Source organism: Sapajus apella, unplaced genomic scaffold (assembly GCF_009761245.1).
Source record: "Sapajus apella isolate SASKATOON/1434 unplaced genomic scaffold, GSC_monkey_1.0 scaffold82, whole genome shotgun sequence".
Taxonomy (NCBI): domain Eukaryota; kingdom Metazoa; phylum Chordata; class Mammalia; order Primates; family Cebidae; genus Sapajus; species Sapajus apella.
This window is the reverse complement of record NW_022437022.1, coordinates 1,760,486-1,785,530: the sequence shown is the minus strand read 5'-3', so window position 1 is coordinate 1,785,530 and position 25,045 is coordinate 1,760,486. Positions and strand designations below refer to the sequence as shown.

Genomic DNA, 25,045 nt, shown 5'->3' with positions numbered 1-25,045 from the left:
TCTTTAATAACATTTACCCAAAAACATCAAGATCCAAGTTTTCACATTTTCCTCAGACAACTTAATGGAATGTCACTTGCTTTCCACTTTAGAGATGATCGCGTAGATTCTGGTAGGAAAGTGAACCATATGCAGGATTTACTCAGCATTTACTGTAATTTGTATTACCTGTAATTCAGTGAAATTCTACGGTAAAGCTGCTAATAAGAGTCACTATACGAGACAGTAAAGTAACTGCTACTATAGCCATGAATCCTATTGAGCACTTGTGCCAGGCTAAGTGCTTTGCATGCATCATTTCATGTAAATCTCACAAAACTCCTACTCCTTTTATTGTCATTTTATGTTTATGATCTAAAATTGGAATTTTATTTATAATTTTTAATGTCAATATATTATAAATATATAAAAATTAAATTTAAATTTTTATTCATTTATTTTTTATTATTTTTGTAATCAGTATAGGTAAATAACACTAATCACAAGATAAAATTATTTAAAATCACAGCAAAAAATAATTAGTTTTGGAAAATTCATAGATATTTACTTTCCAATTGCTAAATGACTTTTTATATGAATAGCAGAAAATAGTATAATCTAGGATGATTAGCAAATGATTTTACCATATTCATCCTATTACAAGTTACTGATGAAGGTAGAAAAATATGTCGTCTTTCAAAGCACATTTTGCATACATTATTTGCCTCTAATGCTGCAAATCTTAGAGTCGCTATCCAAGTAAAACAGAATTCTAGCAGAAAGAACTGCTATTTGTCTAAAACTGAAATTTACTTTGCTGGCCTATTAGCTGTAGGCACGAGGATACTGAAAAGGTATATGCACTCAAAAGACAAAAGGATGAAGACAACGTGGAAAACGGGACTGTCAGCACATGTCTACCATTTGTTAAAAATACATCCATTCACGTTTTATAAAATAGCATCTCTACTCAACTGGCATACAAAAATATTTAATTAATGATTATTCAGAATGTTTTTCTTGGGGCCTATTTACACAGTAACCCTCATTACACTTAGAAATGACTGTGTCTACGAGACACTCTAATGTTTGTAGTTAACATTCATAGTAAACCTAGAGTCACTTTAGGGTCAGGCAACTCTTAGAAATCTAAACTCTGGAATCATTTATTTGTGTCGAATCGCTTGTCCGCCATTTACTAATTGTATACATTTAGGCAAATTACTTAATTCACCATTCCCCAGGATCTCATCTGTAGACTAAGGATACTACAGTACTTAGCCATGAACGAATGTTAAGGTTTAATGGAGTAACGGGTAAAGGCTAAGAACAAACACTGGCTGGTCACTGTGAAGCTCTCAATGCTAACAGCAATCTTATCTTAAGATGGATATCAGCACTGTGTTGCCATGCCATTTGACTCTTTTGTTTGATTTTGGTGAGAGTCAAGAACAGAGTCTACTTTTCTGTTGTGGCACTGGCACACTGAACTGGCTTGCAAGAGCCAATTATGCACATTTCTTCCCAACTCTGCATTCATTATGGCTTGTGAGTAGCTTCAAATTGTCAACATTGGGTGAATGTACACCAGAGAGGCCGGGAAACACACAAATCAGGATTGTTCTGTTTTCAGAGAGCTTGCTGTAAAACACTTACCGGCACACCACCTGGCACAGGTATTCTTTAAGATACAAGCAGTTTAACTTTGGGAACGTTTGAGATATAACAATTGTTCTACTGTTAGAAATTATACACTCTTTTCTCCTATTTAATTTACATTTAAAACCAAATTGATAAAATATGTATTAAACTACATATTTTCTATATGTTTGTCAATAGAATTAAATGATATCATTAGTCAAATTAAATTGATTCTCTAAGCAAGTCCTAAAATCAAACACATACTCCACATACATACGGGCAACACTGAATAAGATGCCTGTAACCACCATTCTACTCCACATTGCCATGAGATCCACTTTTTTAGTTTCCTCAAGTGAGTCAGGCATGTGATATTTGCCTTTTTGTGTCTGGATAATTTTATTTAGCTTAATGACCTTCAGTTTCATCTTTGTTGCTGGAAGTTACAAGATTTCATTTCTTTTTATGGCTGAATAATGTTCCATTGTGTATAATGTTGTATAAAAGGAATCAATTCTAGTATTTGATAGTGCACTAGGAAAATTACAGTTAACAATAATTTATTGTATATTTCAAAATAGCTAGAAGATTCATAATGGTCCCAAAACAAAGAAAATATAAATATCTGAGGTGATGGATATCTCAGTCACCCTGATATGATTAACACACTTATGGGTATCAAATTATCATATATACTCCCAAAATATGTACAACTATTCTAAATCAATAAAAATGAAATGTCGTGCTGTTTATTTCACAGCATAGAATAGTGCTGTAACAGACTAAAGAAATAACAGACCCATCAAAGGGTGTGGCTTGCGGCTTTGGGACTTGAAGGGAAGGTCATGCAGGATGAGACTTGCCTGTGGCTGCATGAGGAGAGGAGCTGAACTGAGAACTCCATAAAGACTAAAAGAAGCCTTGTCCCTACTTGGGGCTATGGGTAGAAAATAAATAGTCTCCATCCATTGAGAATATGGAAATCAAGCTTAAACCATATGCTGTTGTAGTTTCCAAATTTATACTAACATATTGCTGGAAATGCAAGCTAAAAACTTAACAGAAACAAAAACCGGGACCCAGAACACTGAAAGCCTGGGGCACATGGAGAACATTACATGTATCTCAGCTGGAGCGTCTCCTACGAGGGAGATGATCTGAGATAAATTTGAGTAGGTAAACAAGTAAATGAAATGAAAAACAATCTAAGAAGAAAAAGATGAATAGATATTAGCACCCTCTACAAATTGAGTTAATGAAAAACACTTACTGAGAGATTAAAAATATACTGTTGCAAAAATACATCATTCAATGTGTGACTTATTATACTTGAACAACTATTCTAGTCTATGGAAACCACAGTACCAAAATGCAAAAAACAAAACAAACAAACAAAAAATCCACAAAGGTTTCTTTCTGTTTCTTTCTCAGTAGAGTCACATCTTTGACCTAATTGTGGGTAGAAGTATTTAAAACCCTTTCTTAAAGACAGGCCCAAGCACCTACTGTCTATGGCACCAGAGAGAGTTCTTTCGTGTTAAGGATTGCAAAGGTGACAATAGTTTTCTCTAATGTGTTTCGACGGATTTGCAACCACCGGGAAAAAAATTTTTAAAAAATTGTGTGTGTTATGTTCCTATGAAATAAGAGACAGCTGAAATCAGGAGAAAGCAGGGGCATTAGATAAATGACTCTCCAGCTGTGTGCCCAAATGCACCTCATTGTATGGAAAGCTACTGGTGTCCTAAAGTAGGAATACTGATTTCTCTTCCTCTGTAAGTGTAGAAATTCCATCTTAGGGCAGACATTAAAGGTCCTCTATAAGCTCTTCCTTGCTATTTTCCAGTAAATAAATGAAGCAAATTGAATTTTAATGGAAAGCAACCTAGCCTGTGGAAACAACAAGCCAGCTACATATTTAACAATGAACTGAAATTTTATAAAATTGGCTGTAATGATAACTCATAAAATATAATGACTAAATAGTGTGAAACCAAAGGATGTAACATGGAATATCTACAATGGACTATATATTGTACTAAGAATGCATTTACTTATCTCATTTTTGTCCTAAGGATAATTCTGTGGAAACTAAGGCTGAAGAACACATAAGCTAACTTGCCCAAGGTCAGAATGCTGGAAAGTGATGGAACAGGTTGTAAAATGCATGTCTGCTTGATTTTAAGTTTTGAAAGATACTATGCACACATTGAGAACTCAAAAAGTATGGAAATAATGATCTGGAAGGGTGGAGTACCTAGTGTCACAGCTGAAGCAGAGCTGCATATATTGCAGAAGGAAATGATGCCTTTAAGGTCAACTAAAAAAATGGAAAATTGTCCTGTATTCAGTATCAAGGAATATTTAAAATATACATATAAACATAGGACATAAAACCACCTAGGATTCAGGTTCATTAATTCTTAATCTGTACCTAGCATCTAACAGTGATAATGCTTATGGATGGAATGAATAAATGTGTATGTCAGTTACAAATTTTGTAGCATTATAACCAAAAGAAGGAAAAAATATTGAATTCAGCTGAAATTAGTTATCTATAAACTTGCAGACTTGGAGATGTATTAAACTTTTATTTTTATGTAACCCCAAAGATTCAGTTTAAGAATTGTTATTCATTAGTATCTAAGAGTATTCAAATTCAAGATGGGGAAAAGTGTGTGTGTGTGTGTGTGTGTGTGTGTGATCATGTCACTTCTAACAGGAGATGGTTGAATTTTAGCAGATAACTTTGTGACTCAATGCACTGCTATTGGATGTAGTTTTGATACTTCTTAGAAAACTTTTGTGGGAATATACAATACTCTTAAGCAACAGCCAGTTCATCATCTATAATTACATATTTAATTTACATAATTCTCCTTGTAAGTATATCCCAAGTGTTAAACTTTCTCTTAATCTATCACAAACTCTTTTATTAACCCTATCTTTGCTCTACCATCTGTACTACTTTACCTATGAAGGTATTTCTTTTCTGAACTTTCCCCCCTCATTTCTGACAAAATTAAGCTAACCATCTGTGATGGTTAATTCTAATGTCTGACTGGGTTGGAGGATGCCCGGATAACATGGTTTCTGGGTGTTTCAGTGATGATGTTTCTGGGAGTCTAGCATTGGAATCAGTGCACTGAGCAGGGAAGATCTGCCCTGACCCAGTGTGGTAGAGCACCATGCAACTGGTCAAAGACCCAGGTAGAACAGAAAGGCAGAGGAAAGGCAAATTCTCTTTCTGTTCTAAAGCTGGGACACCTACACTGTCCTGAAACATCAGATCTCCAGGTTCTCTGGACTTTGGAGTTGAACTTGCACCAGCGGCAACCCAGCTTCTCAAGCCTTTGGCCTCAGACTCAGGGCTACACATTGGCTTCCCTAGCTGTGAGTCTTTCAGACTTGGACTGAGCCATGCTACTGGCTTTCCTGGTTCTCCAGCTTGCAGATGGCCTATTGTGAGACTTTTTAGCTTCCATAATCATGTGAACCAATTTCCCTCCTAAATCCCCTCTCATGTGTCTATTCATCTATATATGTACCCTGTTGGTTCTGTTTCTCTGGAGAACCCTAATAAGCCCTACTAAGTACCACCTAATCCGTATTTTATATATAACATGTAAAAACACTTATGTATTTGTCTTCCCTAACAGCAACCTTAGGAAAGAACAATGTCAGGGAGAAAGCAATATACTTAGCAAGCACCGGGACCAGTCTGCATGCATCCAAAACCTGGCTTTATCACATACTTGCTATGTGCCCTTGGGGAAATTATTTAAACTCTATACATCCATTTTTTTTCCTTATAAAACATTGAGACAACAACCACACTCACAGGATTGTTGTGAGAGATTTCGTATGTAAAGTGTCTAGAACAATGCCTGTACGCAATAAAGCCTCATATCAAATAAGAGTTGTTCTTATCATAATCATCTCTATATCCACCATCTGGTATGAGAAAGATATGCAATACTTGGTGGCTGAATTCTGGAATGAATAAAGGTTGAGCCACTTAACAAATCTGTCCCTAACCAACCGGTTTCATTTTAATAGTAAATTTTTTTCATGCCACTTTCCTGTTAAATGTCTTTCTAACCAAAATGTACAGAGCTAACCTGTTTTAAAAGATTTACTTTTCTAGGAAAAAGATGTAACTGACATACTGTCCTGTTAGCTTTTCTGAGGCATAGTAAATTGTTTCTTTAAAATCATAGTATATAGGAGTAAATTAATTGACTCAGATTTAAAAGATATTTTCTGTTGATAGTACTTCCAAGTACATGTTAGCTCAATAAATGAAGATATTGCCAATCAGAAACATTCTCCTTTAATTCAATAAAAGGAATGGAATCAAATATTTCAAAAGATGAAATAAATAATAATAAAGACATAATTAGTGTTAATATGGCCTATATTCCCTGCTTCCTAAATAGGCTCGGAATCAAAGAAGACCACGATAAAATATGCCATTACATTATCATCTTCACTATCAGAAGCAATTTTCATGTACAAGACATGCTTCTATTAAGGCCATAATGTGTTCAAGAGCAGAAATATTTTGAATTTCCCAAAGATCAACACAATTAAAATGACAGTAATGGTCAACAATTAAAAAGCACTTCATGCTGCACAAAGATTTTTCATATTTATGATCTTGATCATTACTAATGTATGTTCTCTAGAAAGTATAACATCCAGGGAAAGGTAGGGAACCCACAGATGTGATTGGCTGTTAGTGACAACACATAATATAGGGTGCTTTTCCTAATTTTCATATGATGCTTGAGGAAAAAATGCTCAAAACATCAAAGCAAAATTGCTCAAGAACAGCAAGCATGTCAGTGCCAGAGTGATGACCAGAATTTAGGTCTTCGTCCATTAGCAGTAGTTCACGGTATCAACCTCTTCAAGTAGGTAAGATTCTAGGGATCTCACTATTAAGAAATCAGATGTTATCTTATTGAAACTAGCATAAATTTGAAGCTATTTTCTTTTATTTTTTTTTTTATTTAAATGGATGCTTTATCAAGGCAAAAAATATCAATTTAAAGAAGACATGTGAACTGGTCTTTCTGAGTTGGAACAAAGTTTTGAAATAAACACAGCTACCAGTCTTCATATGACTGGAAGGCCAGGGAGAAGCAGGGGGAGGGAGTCACTGTGAAGCTGTGTACTCAAATCTCCTATTCTTTCCAAGTTGGAAAAACCTTCAAAAATAATATATTTTTTATAAGCGTTAGTAAGGAGAAAGATAAACTACAGTTAAAAAATGGTAACAAATTCCACAGAGGGCTTACAGCTGTACTGCATATATTTTCAATGTATATCTTAAAGGCAACCAGCTGTGGGTCGGTGAGGTAGCTCACATCTGTAATCCCAGCACTTTGGGAGGCCCAGGTGGGCGGATCATCTGAGGTCAAGAGTTCAAGAACAGGTGGCCAACGTGGTGAAACCCTGTCTCTATTAACAATACAAAAGTTAGGGAGTGCATGCCTGTAATCCCAGTTACTTAGGAGGCAAAGGCAAGGGAATTGCTTGAACCTGGGAGGCAGAGGTTGCAGTGAGCTGAGATGGCACCATTACATACCAGCCTGGGTGATAAAGAGCGAAACTCTGTCTCAAGAAGGAAAAAAAAAAAGGTAACCATCTTTTGTCCAGTGAGGTGACTATTCACCTCAACAGGACTGCTGCTGCATATACTACCTGTCACTGCTGGAGAACAGCATTGTTGTGATGTGTCTGAAGTGTTGAGAAAAGTTACAGTCATTTCCAGTATCAACTAATACCAGTTATTTTACCAATTTTACCCTAAATAATTAACTAATCAATGTAAAAATGGAATGCCTATTAACTTACTCACAACTTTTCAGAGGTGTTTTTTTTTTTCTTCTGTGTGGTTTAATTGTGACTGAATCCAGATATTATGATACCACAATTAGTGACTTAGAAAAGCATTAGAACCTGCTAGTCTAGTTCTTAATTTATGTATTCTTGGAAGTACACAACAATATTTCAAAAGGTACAGGGACAAACGAATAGATTTTCAGATGATCAATTTCCATATTCTTAACTTTCACCCGCATTCTTACTAAAAATGGCTTTTTCCCACATCCCACTTTGAAATAGTCCTGTTATCAAACTGCTGTAATACAAAGGGGCAATATAAAATACTGGTATTAATAAAGGTTAATGAGGGCTAATCAAGGTTTCTGAAACTTTCCTGAAATATTAAAGGTGAACTTCAGTAAATTCTCAAATGATAGCTCTTTAAAATATTTATTGGTGTTAGAATTATCAGTACTTTTTGGCATATTAGCTCAGGTAGAATTGAGAGAAACTGTGATAATAAAACTTTATTAATGGAAGCAATTCTTACAGCTTCCTTAAAAATAAGAGGGACAAGTTGGAATAAGATTGATGCTGAATAGTGAGTGCCAAATTTCTCACTGTCACAAAAAAAAAAAGTCCCAAAGATGAAAATGAGATAGCTAAAAGGCATTCTGTGGTATTAGACTGGAGGTATCAACAGGTATCTGAGAGAGAAAGAGAGAGGGAGAATGAATGGACGTAGAAGTTTATGTATAAACTCTCTTCTAAAGAAGTCAGTGAGAAGGTGGCTGGAAAAGTTTCCATGGAGAAACCTGCAGACATGACCTTCCAAGTGCAGAAGGTTGACAGGCCCCGTGATGAAGCACATGCCTGCTAACAGGAGGCACCGAGGACACATCCACACTCGAACTCATGCCACAACTATGACCTTAATATAATCATGAGGAAACACCAGACAGCTCCAAATTAAGAAATATCCTGCAAAACAACAGGTGTACACACTCTAAAAACACCCAGGTCATGACAGACAGCAACAAGGAATAGTTCCAGATGAAAGGAGACTAGAGAAGCCTGCAGAGTAGGTAACAGTACAGTACTTGTGATAGGTTAGATTGTGGTCCCATTAAAATTCATGTGTTAAAGCCTAACCCCGAGTACCTTAGAATGTGGCTGTATTTAGAAATAGGGCCTTTAAAGAAGTAACTAAGGTAAAAGGACATTTCAAGTGTGGGTCCTAATCTGACTAGTGTCTTCCTAAGAAGAGCCTAGGACACAGGCATGTATACTGAGACAGCAGAAACCATGTGAGGACACAGTGAGAAGGCGGGCATCTGCAAACCTAGGAAAGAGGCTCCAGGAGAAACATACCTTCAGCCTCCAAAGCTATGAGAAAATAATTTCCTGTTGTTTAAGCCACCGAGTATGTGATGTTTATACAGTAGCCCTAGCAAGTTAATACAGTACCAGTGTCAATTTCTTGATTTTTAAATTATGCAGTCGAAAACAAGATAATGTCCTTGTTTTTAGAAAATACAAACTGAACCATTTAGGAGTTATGAGACATTATGTCTGAAACATACACTCATACAGATCTGAGAAAGTGAGCATCTATGTAAGAGAGAAAGAGACAAAGTATATAAAAGCAAAAATTGCAAATATATTAACGTTTGGGAAATATAGATAAAAGTATAAAAGAACACTGCATTATTTTTGCAACTTTTGCTTTTGTCTGAAATTATTTCAGAATCAAAAGTATAAAAAAAATTATGCTAAACCTAGTTTCATTCTAACAATAAGAAAAATTCATGAACAGCTACAGCAACTATTAACTATATAAGCCATAGGTATCTAAGAAAAAAGTTTTCAATAACATTTTTGCTTTTTATTTTTTGATATTTATCAAAATGTTATAATAGCTATGTCATTTTAATCACATATATACTAATAATATATAATACCACCATAATCCGAAATGAATTTTTAACACTTATTATACATTTTTAGGAAACTATCTTAGAGTAATTAATAAATAAAATATATTCAACTTTTGTTGGATAAAAAACACATATTCAGAGACGAAACATAATGGTAAATTTTCCCATCCTAAGACCTTGCTATGGTGTTATTTAATATATAATATGTATCAAGCTTCTGTAGTACTTAAATTCCATTGGCTCCATTTAAAAATGATGAAACAGTTAATAATCAGAATAAACTTGAAATTACAATCTTTGTGAATTTTAAACTAAATAAGACAAACATGAGCTGTCAACGTTATTTATGAGATACATAGATACTAAAAATGTTTGCAGCAAAAGTGTTGGACAGCATTCCTAGTTTATTTCTGAGGACCTGTGTGACAGTAACTGTCCCCCAAAAGGGCACCAGGAACGTGAGAGGAGAGGACAAGTACTCTTACTAAATAGCACAGACTGAATTTAAAACAGTTACGCTTGGTCACCAGAATGTCAGCTTTCACAATGTTTGTCCCTAGTTATGCCTCAGCTGTTCCTATCAGTTACATGGTTACCCCTATGGAATCCAGTCCTACTCCCTAAAAAGCAATTTCTCTAATGGATTAAGGGGGCAACTCCCATTTATGTTGATTTAGCTGTATGAAAAGGTTACCATACTAAAATTTTCCCAAACTTGAAAACTCTAGTAATATCATTAAAGGATTACTAGAGTTTACAGAATATTAAATGTTCAATTCATTTAAAATATAATAATGTAAAAGAAAGTGAATTCCACAATTTTAAAGTGAGACTTGACAATCCACATTGAACTTCATTTAACTCTTCAGTGAACATGGTACAACTTTTCATGAGGATTAATGAGGTAACACCTAGAATGCATCTGACATGGACAACCTGGTGCCTCAATTTTTGTCACAAACAGCACTTTCCTATAGGTGTCAAAACATGAACTATGACTGTATTTTTGTGTAAGGATCTGAAATGCAATGCATTTGACTAACAGTCAAGGTTTAGGTAGCATCTTCTTTATTCATTTCAGTAGATATCATTAAATATAAGCCTAATGCTTAGACATTTTACCTTTACATTAACTTCATTTTTTTTTTAATTATACTTTAAGTCATGGGATATATGTGCAGAACGTGCAGGTTTGTTACATAGGTATACACAGGCCATGGTTGTTTGCTGCACCCATCAACCCATCATCTAGATTAGATATTTCTCCTAATGCTATCCCTCCCCTAGCCACTCACTTCTCTACATGCCCCTGTGTGTGATGTTCCCCTCCCTGTGTCCATGTGTTCTCATTGTTTTATCTTCCACTTATGGGTGAGAATATGTGCTGTTTGGTTTTCTGTTCCTGTGTCAGTTTGCTGAGAATGATGGTTTCTAGCTTCATCCATGTCCCTGCAAAGGACATGAGCCAAACATTTTTATGACTGCATAGTATTCCATGGTATATAGGTGCCACATTTTCTTTATCCAGTCTATCTTTGATGGGCATTTGGATTGGTTCCAAGTCTTTGCTATTGTGAACAGTGCTATAATAAATATATGTGTGCATGTTTTTATAGTAGAATGATTTATAATCCTTTGGGTATATACCCAGTAATGGGATTGCTAGGTCAAATGCTGTTTGTGGTTCTAGAACCTGAGGAACTGCCCCACTGTTTTCCACAATGGTTGAACTAATTTACACTCCCATAAACAGTGTAAAAGTGTTCCTATTTCTTCACATTCTCTCCAGCATCTGTACTTTTCCTGACTTTTTAATGATCGCCATTCTAACTAGCATGAGATGGTATCTCGTGATTTTGATTTGCATTTCTCTAATAACCAGTGATAATGAGCTTTCTCTAAAATGTTTCTTGGCCGCATAAATGTCTTCTTTTGAGAAGTGTCTGTTCATATCCTTTGCCCACTCTTTGATGGTGTTTTTTTCTTGTAAATTTGTTTAAGTTCTTTGTAGATTCTGGAAATCAGCCCTTTGTCAGGTGGATAGATTGTAAAATTTTTCTCCCATTCTGTAGGTTGCCTGTTCAATCTGATGATAGTTTCTTTTGCTGTGCAGAAGCTCTTTAGTTTGATTAGATCCCATTTGTCAATTTTGACTTGTTGTAATTGCTTTTAGTGTTTTGGTCATGAAGTCTTTGTCCATGTTTATGTACTGAATGGTATGGCCTAGGTTTTCTTCTAAAGTTTTTACGTTTAGGTCTTGTCTTTAATCCATCTTGAGTTAATTTTTGTATAAGGTGAAAGGAAGGGGTCCAGTTTCAGTTTTCTGCACATGGCTAGTAAGTTTTCCAAATACTATTTATTAAATAGGGAATCCTTTCCCCATTGCTTATTTTTGTCAGGTTTGTCAAAGATCAGAGTGTTGTAGATGTGTAGCATTATTTCTGAGGCCTTTGTTCTGTTCCATTGGTCTATATATCTGTTTTGATACCAGTACCATTCTGTTTTGGTTACTGTAGCCTTGTAGTATAGTTTGAAGTCAGGTAGCGCAATGTCTTCAGCTTTGTTCTCTTTGCTTAGGATTATCTTGGGTCTACAGGATCTTTTTGGGTTCCATATGAAATTTAAAGCAGTGTTCTCTTAATTCTGTGAAGAAAGTCATTGGTAGCTTCATGGGGATAGCATTGAATCTATAAATTACTTTGGGCAGTATGGCCATTTTTACAATATTGATTCTTCCTATCCATGACCATGAAATGTTTTTTCATTTGTTTGTGTCCTCTCTTATTTCCTCGAGCAGTGGTTTGTAGTTCTTCTTGAAGAGGTACTTCACATCCATTGTAAGTTGTATTCCTGGGTATTTTATTCTCTTTGCAGCAATTGTGAGTGGGAGTTCACTCATGATTTGGCTCTCTGTTTGTCTATTATTGGTGTATAGGAATGCTTGTGAATTTTTGCACATTGATTTTGTATCCTGAGACTTTGCAGAATTTGCTTATCACCTTAAGGAGATGTGAAGCTGAGATGATGGAGTTTTCTAAATATACAAGCATGTCCTCTGCAAACAGAGAAAATTTGACCTCCTCTCTTCCTATTTGAATACGTTTTATTTCTTTCTCTTTCCTGATTGTCCTGGCTGGAACTTCCAATAATATGTTGAATAGGAGTGGTGAGAGAGGGCATTCTTGACTTGAGCCAGTTTTCAAAGGGAATGCATCCAGCTTTTGCCCATTAGTATTATATTGGTTACGGGTTTGTCATAAATAGCTCTTATTACTTTGAGATACATTCCATCAATACCTAGTTTATTGAGAGTTTTTAGCATGAAAGGGAGCTGAATGTTATCAAAGGTCTTTTCTGCATCTGTTGAGATAATCAAGTGATTTTTGTCATTGGTTCTGTTTATATGATGGATTACATTTATTGGCTTGCAATGTTGAACCATCCTTGCATCCCAGGGATGAAGCTGACTTGATTGTGGTGGATAAGCTTTTTGATGTGCTGCTGGATTCAATTTGCCAGTATTTTATTGAGGATTTTTGCATCAAAGTTCATTAGAAATATTGGCCTAAAATTTTTGTTGTTGTTGTGCCTCTGCCAGGTTTCGGTATCAGGATGATGCTGGCCTCATAAAATGAGTTAGGGATGAGTCCCTCTTTTTCTATTGTTTGGAATAGTTTCATTAGGAATGGTACCAGTTCTTCTTTGTACCTACCTCTGGTAGAATTCGGCTGTGAATCCCTCTGGTCCTGGGCTTTTTTTTAGTTGGTAGGTTACTAATTACTGCCTCAATTTCAGAACTTGTTATTGGTCTATTCAGGGATTCAAATTCTTCCTGGTTTACTCTTGGATGGTGTATGTGTCTGGGGATTTATCCTAGATTTCCTAGTTTATTTGCGTAGAAGTGTTTATATTATTCTCTGATGGTAGTCTGTATTTCTCTGGGATCGGTGGTGATATCCCCTTTATCATTTTTTATTGTGTCTATTTGATTCTTCTCTCTTTTCTTCTCTATCAATCTGACTAGTGATCTATTTTGTTAATCATTTCAAAAAATCAGCTCCTGGATTCATTGATTTTTTCTGAAGGGTTTTTCATGTCTCTATCTCCTTCAGCTCTGCTCTGATCTTAGTTATTTCTTGTATTCTTTTAGCTTCTGAATTTCCTTCTTCTTGCTTCTCTAGTTCTTTTAATTGTGATGTTAGGGTGTTGATTTTAGGTATTTCCACTTTCTCCCGTGGGCATTTAGTGCTACAAATTTCTCTCTAAATACTGTTTTAGCTGTGTCCCAGAGATTCTGGTGCATTGTGTCTTTGTTTTCATTGGTTTCAAAGAACCTATTTCTGCCTTAATTTATTTGTCCAGTAGTCATACAGGAGCAGGTTGCTTTCCATGTAGTTGTGTAGTTCTGAGTGAGTTTTTAAATCCTGAGTTCTAATTTGATGGCACTGTGGTCTGAGAGACTGTTTGTTATGATTTCCATTCTTTTGCATTTGCTGAGGAGTGTTTTACTTCCAATTATGTGGTCAATTTTAGAAATGTGTGATGTGGTGCTGAGAATAACATACATTCTTTTGATTTGGGGTGGACAGTTCTGTAAATGTATATTAGGTACACTTGGTCTACAGCTGAGTTCAAGTCCTGAACATCCTTGTTAATTTTCTGTCTCGTTGATCCGTCTAACATTGACAGTGTGGTGTTAAAGTCTCTCACTATTATTGTGTGGGAATCTAAGCCTCTTTGTAGGTATTTAAGAACTTGTTTTATGAATATGGGTGCTCCTATATTGGGTGCAAATATATTTAGGATAGTTAGCTCTTCTTGTTGCATTGATCCCTTTACCATTATGTAATACCCTTCTTTGTGTTTTTTGAGTTTAATGTCTGTTTTATCACATCGCAGACTAGGATTGCAACCATTGCTTTTTTTTTTCTTTCCATTTGCTTGGTAAATGTTCCTCCACTCCTTTATTTTGAACCTATGTGTGTCTTTGCATGTGACATGAGTCCATGGGTCTACTAAATACAGCACACTGATGGATCTTGACTCTTTATCAGATTTGCTAGTCTGTGTCTCTTAAATGGGGCATTTAGCCCATTTACCTTTAAGATTAATATTATTATGTGTGAATTTGATCCTGTCATTATGATGCTAGCTGGCTATTTTGCCCACTAGTTGATGCAGTTTTTCATAGTGTCAATGGTCTTTACAATTTGGTATGTTTTTCCAGTGGCTGGTACCAGTTTTCCTTTCCATATTTAGTGCTTCCTTCAGGAGCTCTTGTAAGACAGGCCTGGTAGTGATAAAATGTCTCAGCATTTGCTGGTCTGTAAAGGATTTTATTTCTCCTTTGCTTATGAAGCTTAGTTTGGCCAGATATAAAATTCTGGGTTAAAAATTCTTTTCTTTAAAAATGCTGAATATTGGCCCCCACTCTCCTCTGGCTTGTAACAGGGGTTCTGCAGAGAGATCTGCTATTAGTGTGATGGGCTTCCCTTTGCGGGTAACCTGACCTTTCTCTCTGGTTGCCCTTAACATTTTTGCTCTTCTCAAGGAGTATCTTTGTGGTGTTCTCTGTATTTCCTGAATTTGAATGTTGGCCTGTCTTACTAAGTTGGTGAAGTTCTAGATAATATCCTGAAGAGTGTTTTCGAACTTGGTTCCATTCTCCCTGTCACTTTGAGGTATACCAATCAAACATAGGTTTGGCCTTTTCACATAGTCCCATATTTTTTGGTGGCTTTGTTCATTCCTTTTCATTCCTTTTCTCTAATCCTGTTTTCATGTTTTATTTCATTAAGTTACTCTTCAATCTCTGATATTCTGTATTCCCTTCATTGATTCAGCTATTGATACTTCTGTAAGCTTCAAGAAGTTCTTGTACTGTGTTTTTCACCTCCATCAGGTCATTTATGTTCTTCTCTTAAATGGGTTATTCTAGTTTGCAATTCCTCTAACCTTTCTTCAATGTTCTTAGCTTCCTTGTATTAGGTTAGAATATGCTTCTTTAGCTCAGATGAGTTTGTTATTACCTACCTTCTGAAAACTACATCTGTCAATTTGTCAAACTCATTCTCTGTCCAGTTTTATTCCGTTCGTGGCAAGGAGTTGCGATCCTTTGGAGGAGAAGAGGCATTCTGGTTTTTGAATTTTCAGCCTTTTTGCACTGGTTTTTCCCCATCTTTGTGGATGTATATACCTTTGGTTTTTGAGGTTGGTGACCTTTAGATGGGGTTTTTGTGTGTATGATGTCCTTTTTGTTGATGTTGATGGTATTACTTTTTGTTAATTAATAGGCCCTTCTGCTGCAGGTCTGCTGGAATTTGCTTGGAGGTCCACTCCAGACACTATTTGCCTGGATATCACCAACAGAGGCTGCAGAACAGCAACCACAGCTGCCTGTTCCTTCCTCTGGAAGCTTCATCACAGAGGGGGATCCACCAGATGCTACCTGGAGCTCTCCTATATGAGGTGTCTGCCGAACCCTGCTGGGAAGTTTCTCCCAGTCTGGAGGCCCAGGGGTCAGGGACCCACTTGAGGAGACAGTCTGTCTCTTAGCTGAGCTCCAGTGCAGTGCTGTTCTCTTTAGAGCCAGCAGGCGGGAATGTTTAAGTCTGCTGAAGTTGTGCCCACAGCCGCCCCTTCCCCCAGGCACTCTGTCCCAGGGGATGGAATTTTGATCTAAAAGCCCCTGACTGATGCTGCTGCCTTTCTTTCAGAGATACCCTACCCAGAAAGGAGGAACCTAGAGAGGCATTCTGGCACAGTGGTGGGCTCTGCCCAGTCTTAATTTCCCTGCATCTTTGTTTACACTGTGAGGGGAAACTGCCTACTCAAGCCTCAGTGATGGCAGACGCCCCTCCCCACACCAAGCTCAAGTGTCTCAGATCAACTTCAGGCTGCTGTGCTGGCAGTGAAAATTTCAGGCCAGTGGACCTTAGCTTCCAGGGCTCCATGGGGATTAGATCCGCTAAGCTAGACAACTTGGCTCCCTGGCTCCAGCCCCCTTTTCAGGGGAGTGAGCGGTTCTGTCTCGCTGGCATTCCAGGTGCCACTGGAGTATGCAAAAAAAATCCTGCAGCTAGCTCAGTGTCTGCCCAAAGGGCTGCCCAGTTTTGTGCTTGAAACCCAGGGCCCTGGTTCTGTAGGCACCCGAGGGAATCTCCTGGTCTGTGGGTTGAGAAGATGGTGGGAAAAGCATAGCATCTAGGCTGGAATGCACTGTTCCTCATGGTACAGTCCCTCACAGCTTCCCTTGGCTAGGGGAGGGAGTTCCCCCACCCTTGCACTTCCCATGTGAGGTGATGCCCCACCCTGCTTTGGTTTGTTCTCTGTGGCCTACACCCCCTGTCTAACCAGTCCCATTGAGATGAGCCAGATACCTCAGTTGGAAATGCAGAAATCACCTGCCTTCTGCATTGATCTCGCTGGGAGCTGCAGACCTGAGCTGTTCCTGTTAGGCCATCTTGCCCCACCCCCTGACTTCATTATTCTTCTTAACAAATTCTCATCTTGAAATAAATGCAAACTATTAGGAGATTGTTCTTTTTTCTTCCAGGGCAATTTATGGCATTTTTAAAAACACGTACAATCAGGAATCACTCACTTTTCCTGGTTTGTAAAGGAAATATAAAATGAAAAAAAAAAATCCCCTTAAACTGCTTTATGAAAAAGGTTTCAAATTAATATTGAGTAGGAAAGAAATGGTACTTAATAAATACTACTTACATTAGCACAGTGTAAGGCTAAAGCACAAAAGACGGCAAACATTTTAAAGTTGTTTTCATCTGTTTTAGAGAAGGCACTGCCACTTATTTTGTTGACCATTTGCACCACACCTATCACGCTTCCTCGGCTGACGATGGGCATGCACAGGATGTTCCGCGTGGTGTAGCCTGTGTACAAGTCTACTTCTCTGTGGGGTGGGACAGAACCAAAAATAACCAAACACAAACAAAGGCAGAAGAAATAAACGACACGGTCAATCATAAATCTCCCCTAAGTCTTTGCAATTTATATGCTTCTATTACATACGACTGTAATGGCACTTTTAGCTTCCAAATTCAGGGACAGTAACATTTCAAAGTGTTTTATTAAAAACTTTGCAAAAATATTCTAACCCACTTGTTCTTTTGTTTCCAACAGAGTTTTCTAGGATAGTCTCTAAGTGGCTTTCAGCTTCTCATTTGAAGTATCCAGCAGCCTGCTTACTAAGTAAACAGATTTTTTAAAAAGTGAATTCAGAGGAGAAATACAATTAAATTTGGTAAAATGACATGATCCTTTGAAGTTGGTCATGTTTATGAGAGATGTCACTTGCTAAACCAACTTATAGACTTTCTACTTTAAAAGCTTAGAGCAGTGGTCAGCAAACTGCACCCAGGGGCCAAATCAGTCCTCTCTTGTTTTATAAATAAAATTGTATTAGAACACAGCCACACCATTCATTCATTGATTGTCTGATTCTGCCATCACCCTACAAGGCTGAGCTATGGACTTGTGACAAGGACCTTAGTGCCTGTAAAGGCAAAAATACTCATCATTTGATCCTTAATAGAAAAAGTTTGCTGACTCCTATTGTGACGAGTCACGATATCTACTAAACACTGCTATCAAACTACTGTAAATATTACTCTCAACAGTCACAGCATCAATCCTGAGACTCTCCATTTCTAGAGGTTCATTAAAATCAAATTATATAATTTGGATTTGCATACATTATAAAATGTTTTTTGAAAACAGGACTGGGTAAGTTCCATAGAAACAGTGATAGAGCTAATGGGTAGGTAGTTACATCTGAGTCTTCAGTGCCTGGCTTCTCTCTTTTAGCATAATGGTTTTTGAGATTCATCCACGTTGTTGCATGTATTAGTGGTTAAGTCCTTTTTATTGCTGAGTTGTATCTCTATTGAATGGATATATCATATTTTGTTTATTCATTCAACAAATAATGGACAGTATTATGTGTTAATAGCCGGTTTTTGGCAATTATGAATAATGCTGCTTTGAAGGTTTGCATACAAGTCCTGTAGCACCATGTTTTCAGTCTTCTTGTAGTAATATCGAGAAGTGGAGCTGATTTGTGGACTGTACAGTAAGTGCATGTTTAACTTGTCAAGAAACTGCAAACCTGTTTTCCCAAGCACTTGTGCCATAATATATTCCTACCAACAACGTATGAGGATGCTCGTTTCTCCACATCCTGGCCAATGTTTGCTAATGCCAATGTTTTAAAGTCACAGCCATTCAAGCTGGTGTACAGTGAGGTCTCATGTCAATTACATTTATATTACTCTCACTTCGAACATTTTTCTTGTGTTTAGTGATCAGTTGAATATCTCCTTTTGTGGAGGCTTAAAATTATCTGCCCTTTTTATTAAATTGGGTTATCTTCTCATTGTTATGTTGGAAGAGTTTTCATATATTAGATGTATTTTGTCAGATATGTTTTACAAATATTTTCTCTGAATCAGTTGCTTGCATTTTCATTTTTTAAATAGTCTGACTCATACATTTTTACATAAAGATTAGACATAAGGATATGCAAATATTTTAAAATTTTAAGTACTAAATGATGTGCTTGGATTTTTAGAAAACATAAGCTTTCAGTATACCCTTAATTTATTGACAATATATATGACTAGAATATTGCTATGTTTTTATATGAGTTGTGCATATTTGACATCAATTGATCAAATACCTGAATAAACTTCCTATTGCTTATGTTATTTGTCTTTTAAGGTAAACAACGTGTTGGAATTAACTAAACACTGCTGTCAAACTACTATAAATATTTCTCTCTAACAGTCATAGCAGCAATCCTGAGACTTTCCATTTCTAGATGTTTACTAAAATCAAATTATATAATTGGGTTTGCACCTCTCCAAAGAAAGTCAAAACAAAACAATAATCTTTATAAGCTATCCAAATATCCATCTTTAATAACATCCAATAAAAGACACAACTTCTTTAGTTACTTTGGGTCAGGTAAATTTTCCAGATCTTTTATGAATATTATCTGTGATCTTAAAACAACAGCAACAAAACTGGCATTCTCGTACTCATGTTAGCAGCGATGAGGAAACTGAGGCTCAGAGAGATTAAGTAACTTATGCTAGGTCAGTTAACAGCTAATACGTGACAGAACTGTGACCCAAAGGTAGACCTACTCATCTCAAAAGTCTGCAGATTTCTTACTATGTGTTGTAGCCTTTGAGCATGTGATTTGATGGAGAATATGTTCATCACAAAATCATGACACTATAATACAAAAATCCCACATAGCTCTATAAATGAAAACTTCTGCCTATCAGTTATTTTTATAAAATTCTAAACTCCTGTATCTAGATATCATTATATATCAGTGGATTCGAATCCATCATTTTATAAATATCTGAATATACTGACTAGTGATAGCTGAGTTGGTTCAAAGAAGAAAACTTAGGAGGAAAGAACTGAATTGGGACATGGAGAACTCAGGCTCCAGGGAAGAGGATGCAGCTGAGTGGGACATTACAGAAGAAACCAATGGGGGCATCAGCTATTCCTTACCTGTTAAAGCGTGGGTCTGCATAGGCATCTGGAATGTTCAGGACTTCCCCTGTTCTTGCTACTTGGCCAGCAATTCCTTTCTCTATTGAAAACCTGCATATGTAAAACAGAAGGACATGCTAATTAAAATATGGATGCTGTAGAACAATTTAAAATATTCCATTGTTATCTATATTTAATTAAAAGCATTGCTTTACTTAAATGCATGTATTAATTCTACATTTACATGTTCCAAATCACCTTATAAAATATGTAAAAATAACGCAGAAAAGTATTACACAGTAATCGCCCAACAGCCTTAAAATATTAATTCGCAAATCGAGATCAAACAATCAACTAGTGTCCTCCTGCTCTGACCAATAATAATCCTTTCTGCTTGCAAAGTACCTTATAATTTACAAGATACTTAAATATAATTTTTTTTAGTGGATTCTCAATGAAGTATGAACAAAGGCCTACATGGCTTCAGTAATTTGCCAACATTCATCAGATACCAGTGGCACAATGAAAACTAGAATGCCAGTCTCTACCACTGTGCTTTCTTTCACATATATAACGAAACTCACGGGTTATGCCTGAGCTTGAGATATTACACAGAACTGAATTTAATGGTGTTTGCAATGCAAGTACTATACAGAAATAACACAATGTACAACTTCTAGCATTTTTACCTAATTTGTTAAAATTTAAAACAATCAAAATACAAGCATTATCTATATTTTATATCTAATATCAGTAATTTTCCTTTGTAAAAATAATTGCATACTTATATTTTTCTCATTACTATACTATCATTACACATGCACTCATTTCAAAATTTCCTTAAGATGTCTATGTCACAATATCTACATTTTCTATAGTTCAAAAGTAATTTCCATATTACATTATCAACATTATAGGAAATAATCATTAATGAAATAAAGCTTCACCTCTGAGGACTATCAGAAAAACTCAAAATATAATTAATACAAAAGAGAATCTACTTAAAACACAAAGAGTGAACCAAACACTGCATAAAACTCATGGTTGCCTTTTTTCCTGGTTTTCTTGTGCTTTGAACAACATAAACATAAAGAATCAGATTGCCAGGAGCAAAGAATAGCAGAATCCATTTCATGATTTATGCTCGTTTGTGCGGGTCTGAGAGAAGTCTGAACTATAACTTATGTTCATGCTCTCTGTCGTTTGCTAACTATGGTCAGTGAAATACCATAATTAAGAAGCAATTCTTACGGAAAAGGCTGCTATTAACCAGTCATCTGAGAGTTACAGTATATCGCACTCTCTTGTGTTTTTCTTATGCTTATAAATACAGGCTTTAAGTCATTATTTTGAAAATTAAATCAACACCAGCAGTGTTAGGGAACATTCAAATCTTCAGCAAGAGAAATGGCTTATCTAAATGACTATATCCAGACTGCTATACTGAGATCTAGCAACAACAACAGAAAACCCAACAACAAACAGACAAAAATGTTTAAAGCCCAAGTAGCAATACAGTGCCCATAAACCAGAGTTACATGAGTATAGAATATAGAGGAAGTTCTGAGAGGCAGAGAGTGGTGGGACCCCATGGTGGGGCACACGCTGAGTTTCCTTGACATTAGTTTCCTTTTATGATAGACTGCCCAAATATATAACAATCCTTAATTAAGAAGACACAGTGTTTACTAAAATGTTGTCATTACCAGAGAACTTTATGGTGTTATACAGAAAAGCAGTTAAACAAGACACATAAAGCAAAAGAAATGAAAACATCTAAAATGATTTTCTCAACTTTTGAATGTTAAGCTTGATTCTTAAACGTTTTGTCAGAGTGCTCCTTTTGTAGGTTTCCAGGTGTGATATGAGCGAGCCCCCATGCCTCCATCAGCAAAATAAACTCCATTCTGTTCATTTAAGTGACAATCGCTGCCACTTAAAAAAACAAAGACTTTAGTTTCAAGATGCAACACAAGTGTGCTATGTGATTGATTAAAACAACTGGTCAGTTACAGAGTGTATTTAAGTCATCAACTATACCAGATCAATTTCTACTACTGATTGGACTGTCAGGCCATAGGCTGGGAAGAGGTAGGGGCCAAATTGGATAAGCACACCTTTTCTCTTGGACATGGGAAAACCTGCAGATTCCAGGTGGAGTGTACCTTTACCTACCTGGGAGCACTAGAAAGTTTTTCCAACATGATTTCCAAAAGGACCGCCTCCGGAAGACGGCATTTCCAGGAGTGACGCTAAAGCTTCCTAGGCGCTGTTTCGCTGGCACTGACTGCAATGTCATTCCCAGAAGTACTACCTTCAGGAGGCGGGTCCTGGTGGGAATGATATCACAGTATGACAAGTATTGTCAGCATACCTGTGAATAGGCACAGAAAAATGGGTAACAGAACACCTGCACATCTATCATAAGAGGATAGGACATTCTACTTCTGGCTGTACCTTATCTCTTTGGTCTTCTTGAAGACAGGTTTTCCTTCCTTTTCCTCTCCAATATCAAAAAGGTCTGAATATAACTCCTTGTTCTTATGGTCTACCTGGAAAAGTGCACAACGATCGGCATTCACCAGGTTTTTTGCATATATCTAAAGACAAATGACAAAACAAGAGTAAGCCAATGAGAAATTCAAAGAACTCACAGGTAAACTTCATCATAAAATAAATATTAATTTCAGCTGTCCTATAGTCCCACTGGATGGTATTAGCATTATATGTAAATAAACATACAAGTATATGAATACAACATATATATAAAAGTCACTGTTACGTGTTCATACTAGCAGATACCAAGAGAATACACAGCTGATATGCATCCATACTGCTGTGCTGGAGGGATGCATGTCAGCTGTGTATTCTGTTACCAACTGACACTTCCATTTCAGTTGTTAAGCAGCTGCTGGCCAAACTTCCCAAGTGCTCTTCTGCCATCCTAACTCCTCTTCCAGAGCCTTTCAGGCCTCCCCTGGTACCTGGATCTGAGCCTCTGTCATAAACTATGATCATCATTCATTCTGATTAGTTGGTGTCTCTATCAGTTGTAAAAACTATGGAATGTAACCTCTAAGGAGATACATGGTTTTCACATTTGCATTAGCTGAATTTTATTTGATGTACTGTGTAATAAAAATCTGTACTGATTATTGTTTACTATGTGTCAGACACATTTGTACAATTTATATGAATTGATTTGCCTGTTCCTCACAATAACAATATTAACTCAGGAAAATTTTTATCCCCATTTTACATATTAGGAAAATTGAGGCACCGAGAAGTAACTTAACTTGCCCTATTATTACATGAATAGTAAACTGTAGATTTTGTATTTGACCTAATACTAGCTGTTCCCATGTCCTATGCTTTTACAACAAATATCTTTTCCATTTCTAAATGGAAAACCATGTATTCATTTCATCACTCATTTGTTCTTCCATTTCCTTCAACAAATATTTCTTCAATGCCTAACATATCCTACTGTCCTGAGTGGGTTGGGGCTACAGCTATGTCATGAATACAGTATTTACCTATATTGAGAATTCTGGTAACTTCAACTATCCAGGTCATAGCCATGAAGTTATTCCTTGGAGAAAAAAAATTCGTCCTTAGAGTAAAACAGCCATCACAAAGGCACCTGTCTTCATCCCACTATAACATGCTGTGCTCACTGCTACTACAGAACTGTATTCGTACACCCAACAAATATTGGCTGTGCCCACTCCGCAGGGACTGAGTATACTGCCTAGTATGAGCATCAGGACTTCTAGGTTACTTCCCACCTCCCTTAGCCTGTAAGCTGTATCAACAGCAGAAACTGCTTCTCTTTTCCTGCAGTATTCCAAACGCCCAGAACAAGGCTGAGTTAGGGCCAGCTAAATTTTGTGGTCCACACCCAGTCCCCTGCTTGTTAATGTAAATGACATTTTTATTGGGAAACAGCCGTGTTCATTGATTTCTGTACTTTTTATGGCTGCTACACAGCAAAGCCGAGTAGCTGCAAGAGCGTATAGCCCACGAAGCACAACAAATTCCCATACCATTTGTACCGGCCTAAATCAGAAAAGAACAATTTTTTCCAGTTGTTTTTACAATGTATGCTGTGTCACTGACACTGAACACTAACAAAGAAACTATAAAAAAGAAAATCACAGATTTACTTTAGAAACAGAAGTTATAAATAAAAATCTGACCAAATCAAATTTAGCAATAAGCAAACAAATATGACAATATGAAAAACAGACTTTATTCTGAACCATCCAGTTGTATAAAGTCTATTATCATAATTTATAAGAGCAATAAGATGGAGAAAAGTCTGCAAGATTATCTTCACGGCTGTCAATAAAAGCATGTGATGAGCCTGTGTGTGGTGGCTCATGCCTGTAATCCCAGAACTTTGAGAGACTGAAGTTGGCAGATCTCTTGAGCCCAGGAGTTTGAGACCAGCCTGGGCAACATGGTGAGACCCCGTCTCTACAAAAAAATACAAAAATTATTTGGGCCTAGTGGCATGCATCTAAGTTGCAGCTACTCAGAAGGTTGAGGTGGGATGATTTCTTGAGCCCACAAGGCAGAGGCTGCAGTGAGCCATAACTATGCCACTGTACTTCAGTATGGATGACAGAGCAAGAGCCCATCTCAAAAACAAAACAAACAAAACAAAAAGCATGTGATGTCACTCAGCAATTATTCACGATAAAAAGTTTAATAAAATGGGATAAAAGAATATAAAGAAAACCTAATAATGTTTTCCTAAAAATAACGGTCCATATTATACCAAATAGTAAAACAGCAGAATCACTGCATTAAGATATTAAAGTTAAGAACAAGACAAAGGTATTTTATCAGCATCATTAGCATGCCAATAGGCAAGAAAAAGATATGTGAAGTGTACATATTTGAAGACATCAAAGTTTGTTTGAGGATGATGTTATTTCATATGTCAAAAAAACAAGAAAATCAACTGGGAAACAATTATGGACAGTAAGAAGGTTTCTGTGGCCGGGCGCAGGGGTTCACACTGTAATCCCAGCGCTTTGGGAGGCCAAGGCCCTTGGATTGCTTGAGCTCAGGAATGTGAGATCAGCCTGGGCAACATGGCGAAATCCCTTCTCTACTAA

General features: G+C 36.7%; 1 protein-coding gene across 6 annotated transcripts in view; it reads right to left on the bottom strand.

Annotated features, from left to right (window-relative positions):
* PDE10A (phosphodiesterase 10A) overlaps positions 1-25,045 on the bottom strand; it is a 685,830-nt gene that overhangs the window by 59,061 nt on the left and 601,724 nt on the right. For all 6 annotated transcript variants that reach the window (XM_032253236.1, XM_032253234.1, XM_032253239.1 and 3 more), the window contains 3 exons: positions 22,377-22,519; positions 19,938-20,030; positions 17,115-17,301 (listed from right to left, as the gene is read on the bottom strand). In XM_032253236.1, the coding sequence (XP_032109127.1) occupies positions 17,115-17,301; positions 19,938-20,030; positions 22,377-22,519 (423 nt within the window). The remainder of the gene's footprint in view (positions 1-17,114; positions 17,302-19,937; positions 20,031-22,376; positions 22,520-25,045) is intronic.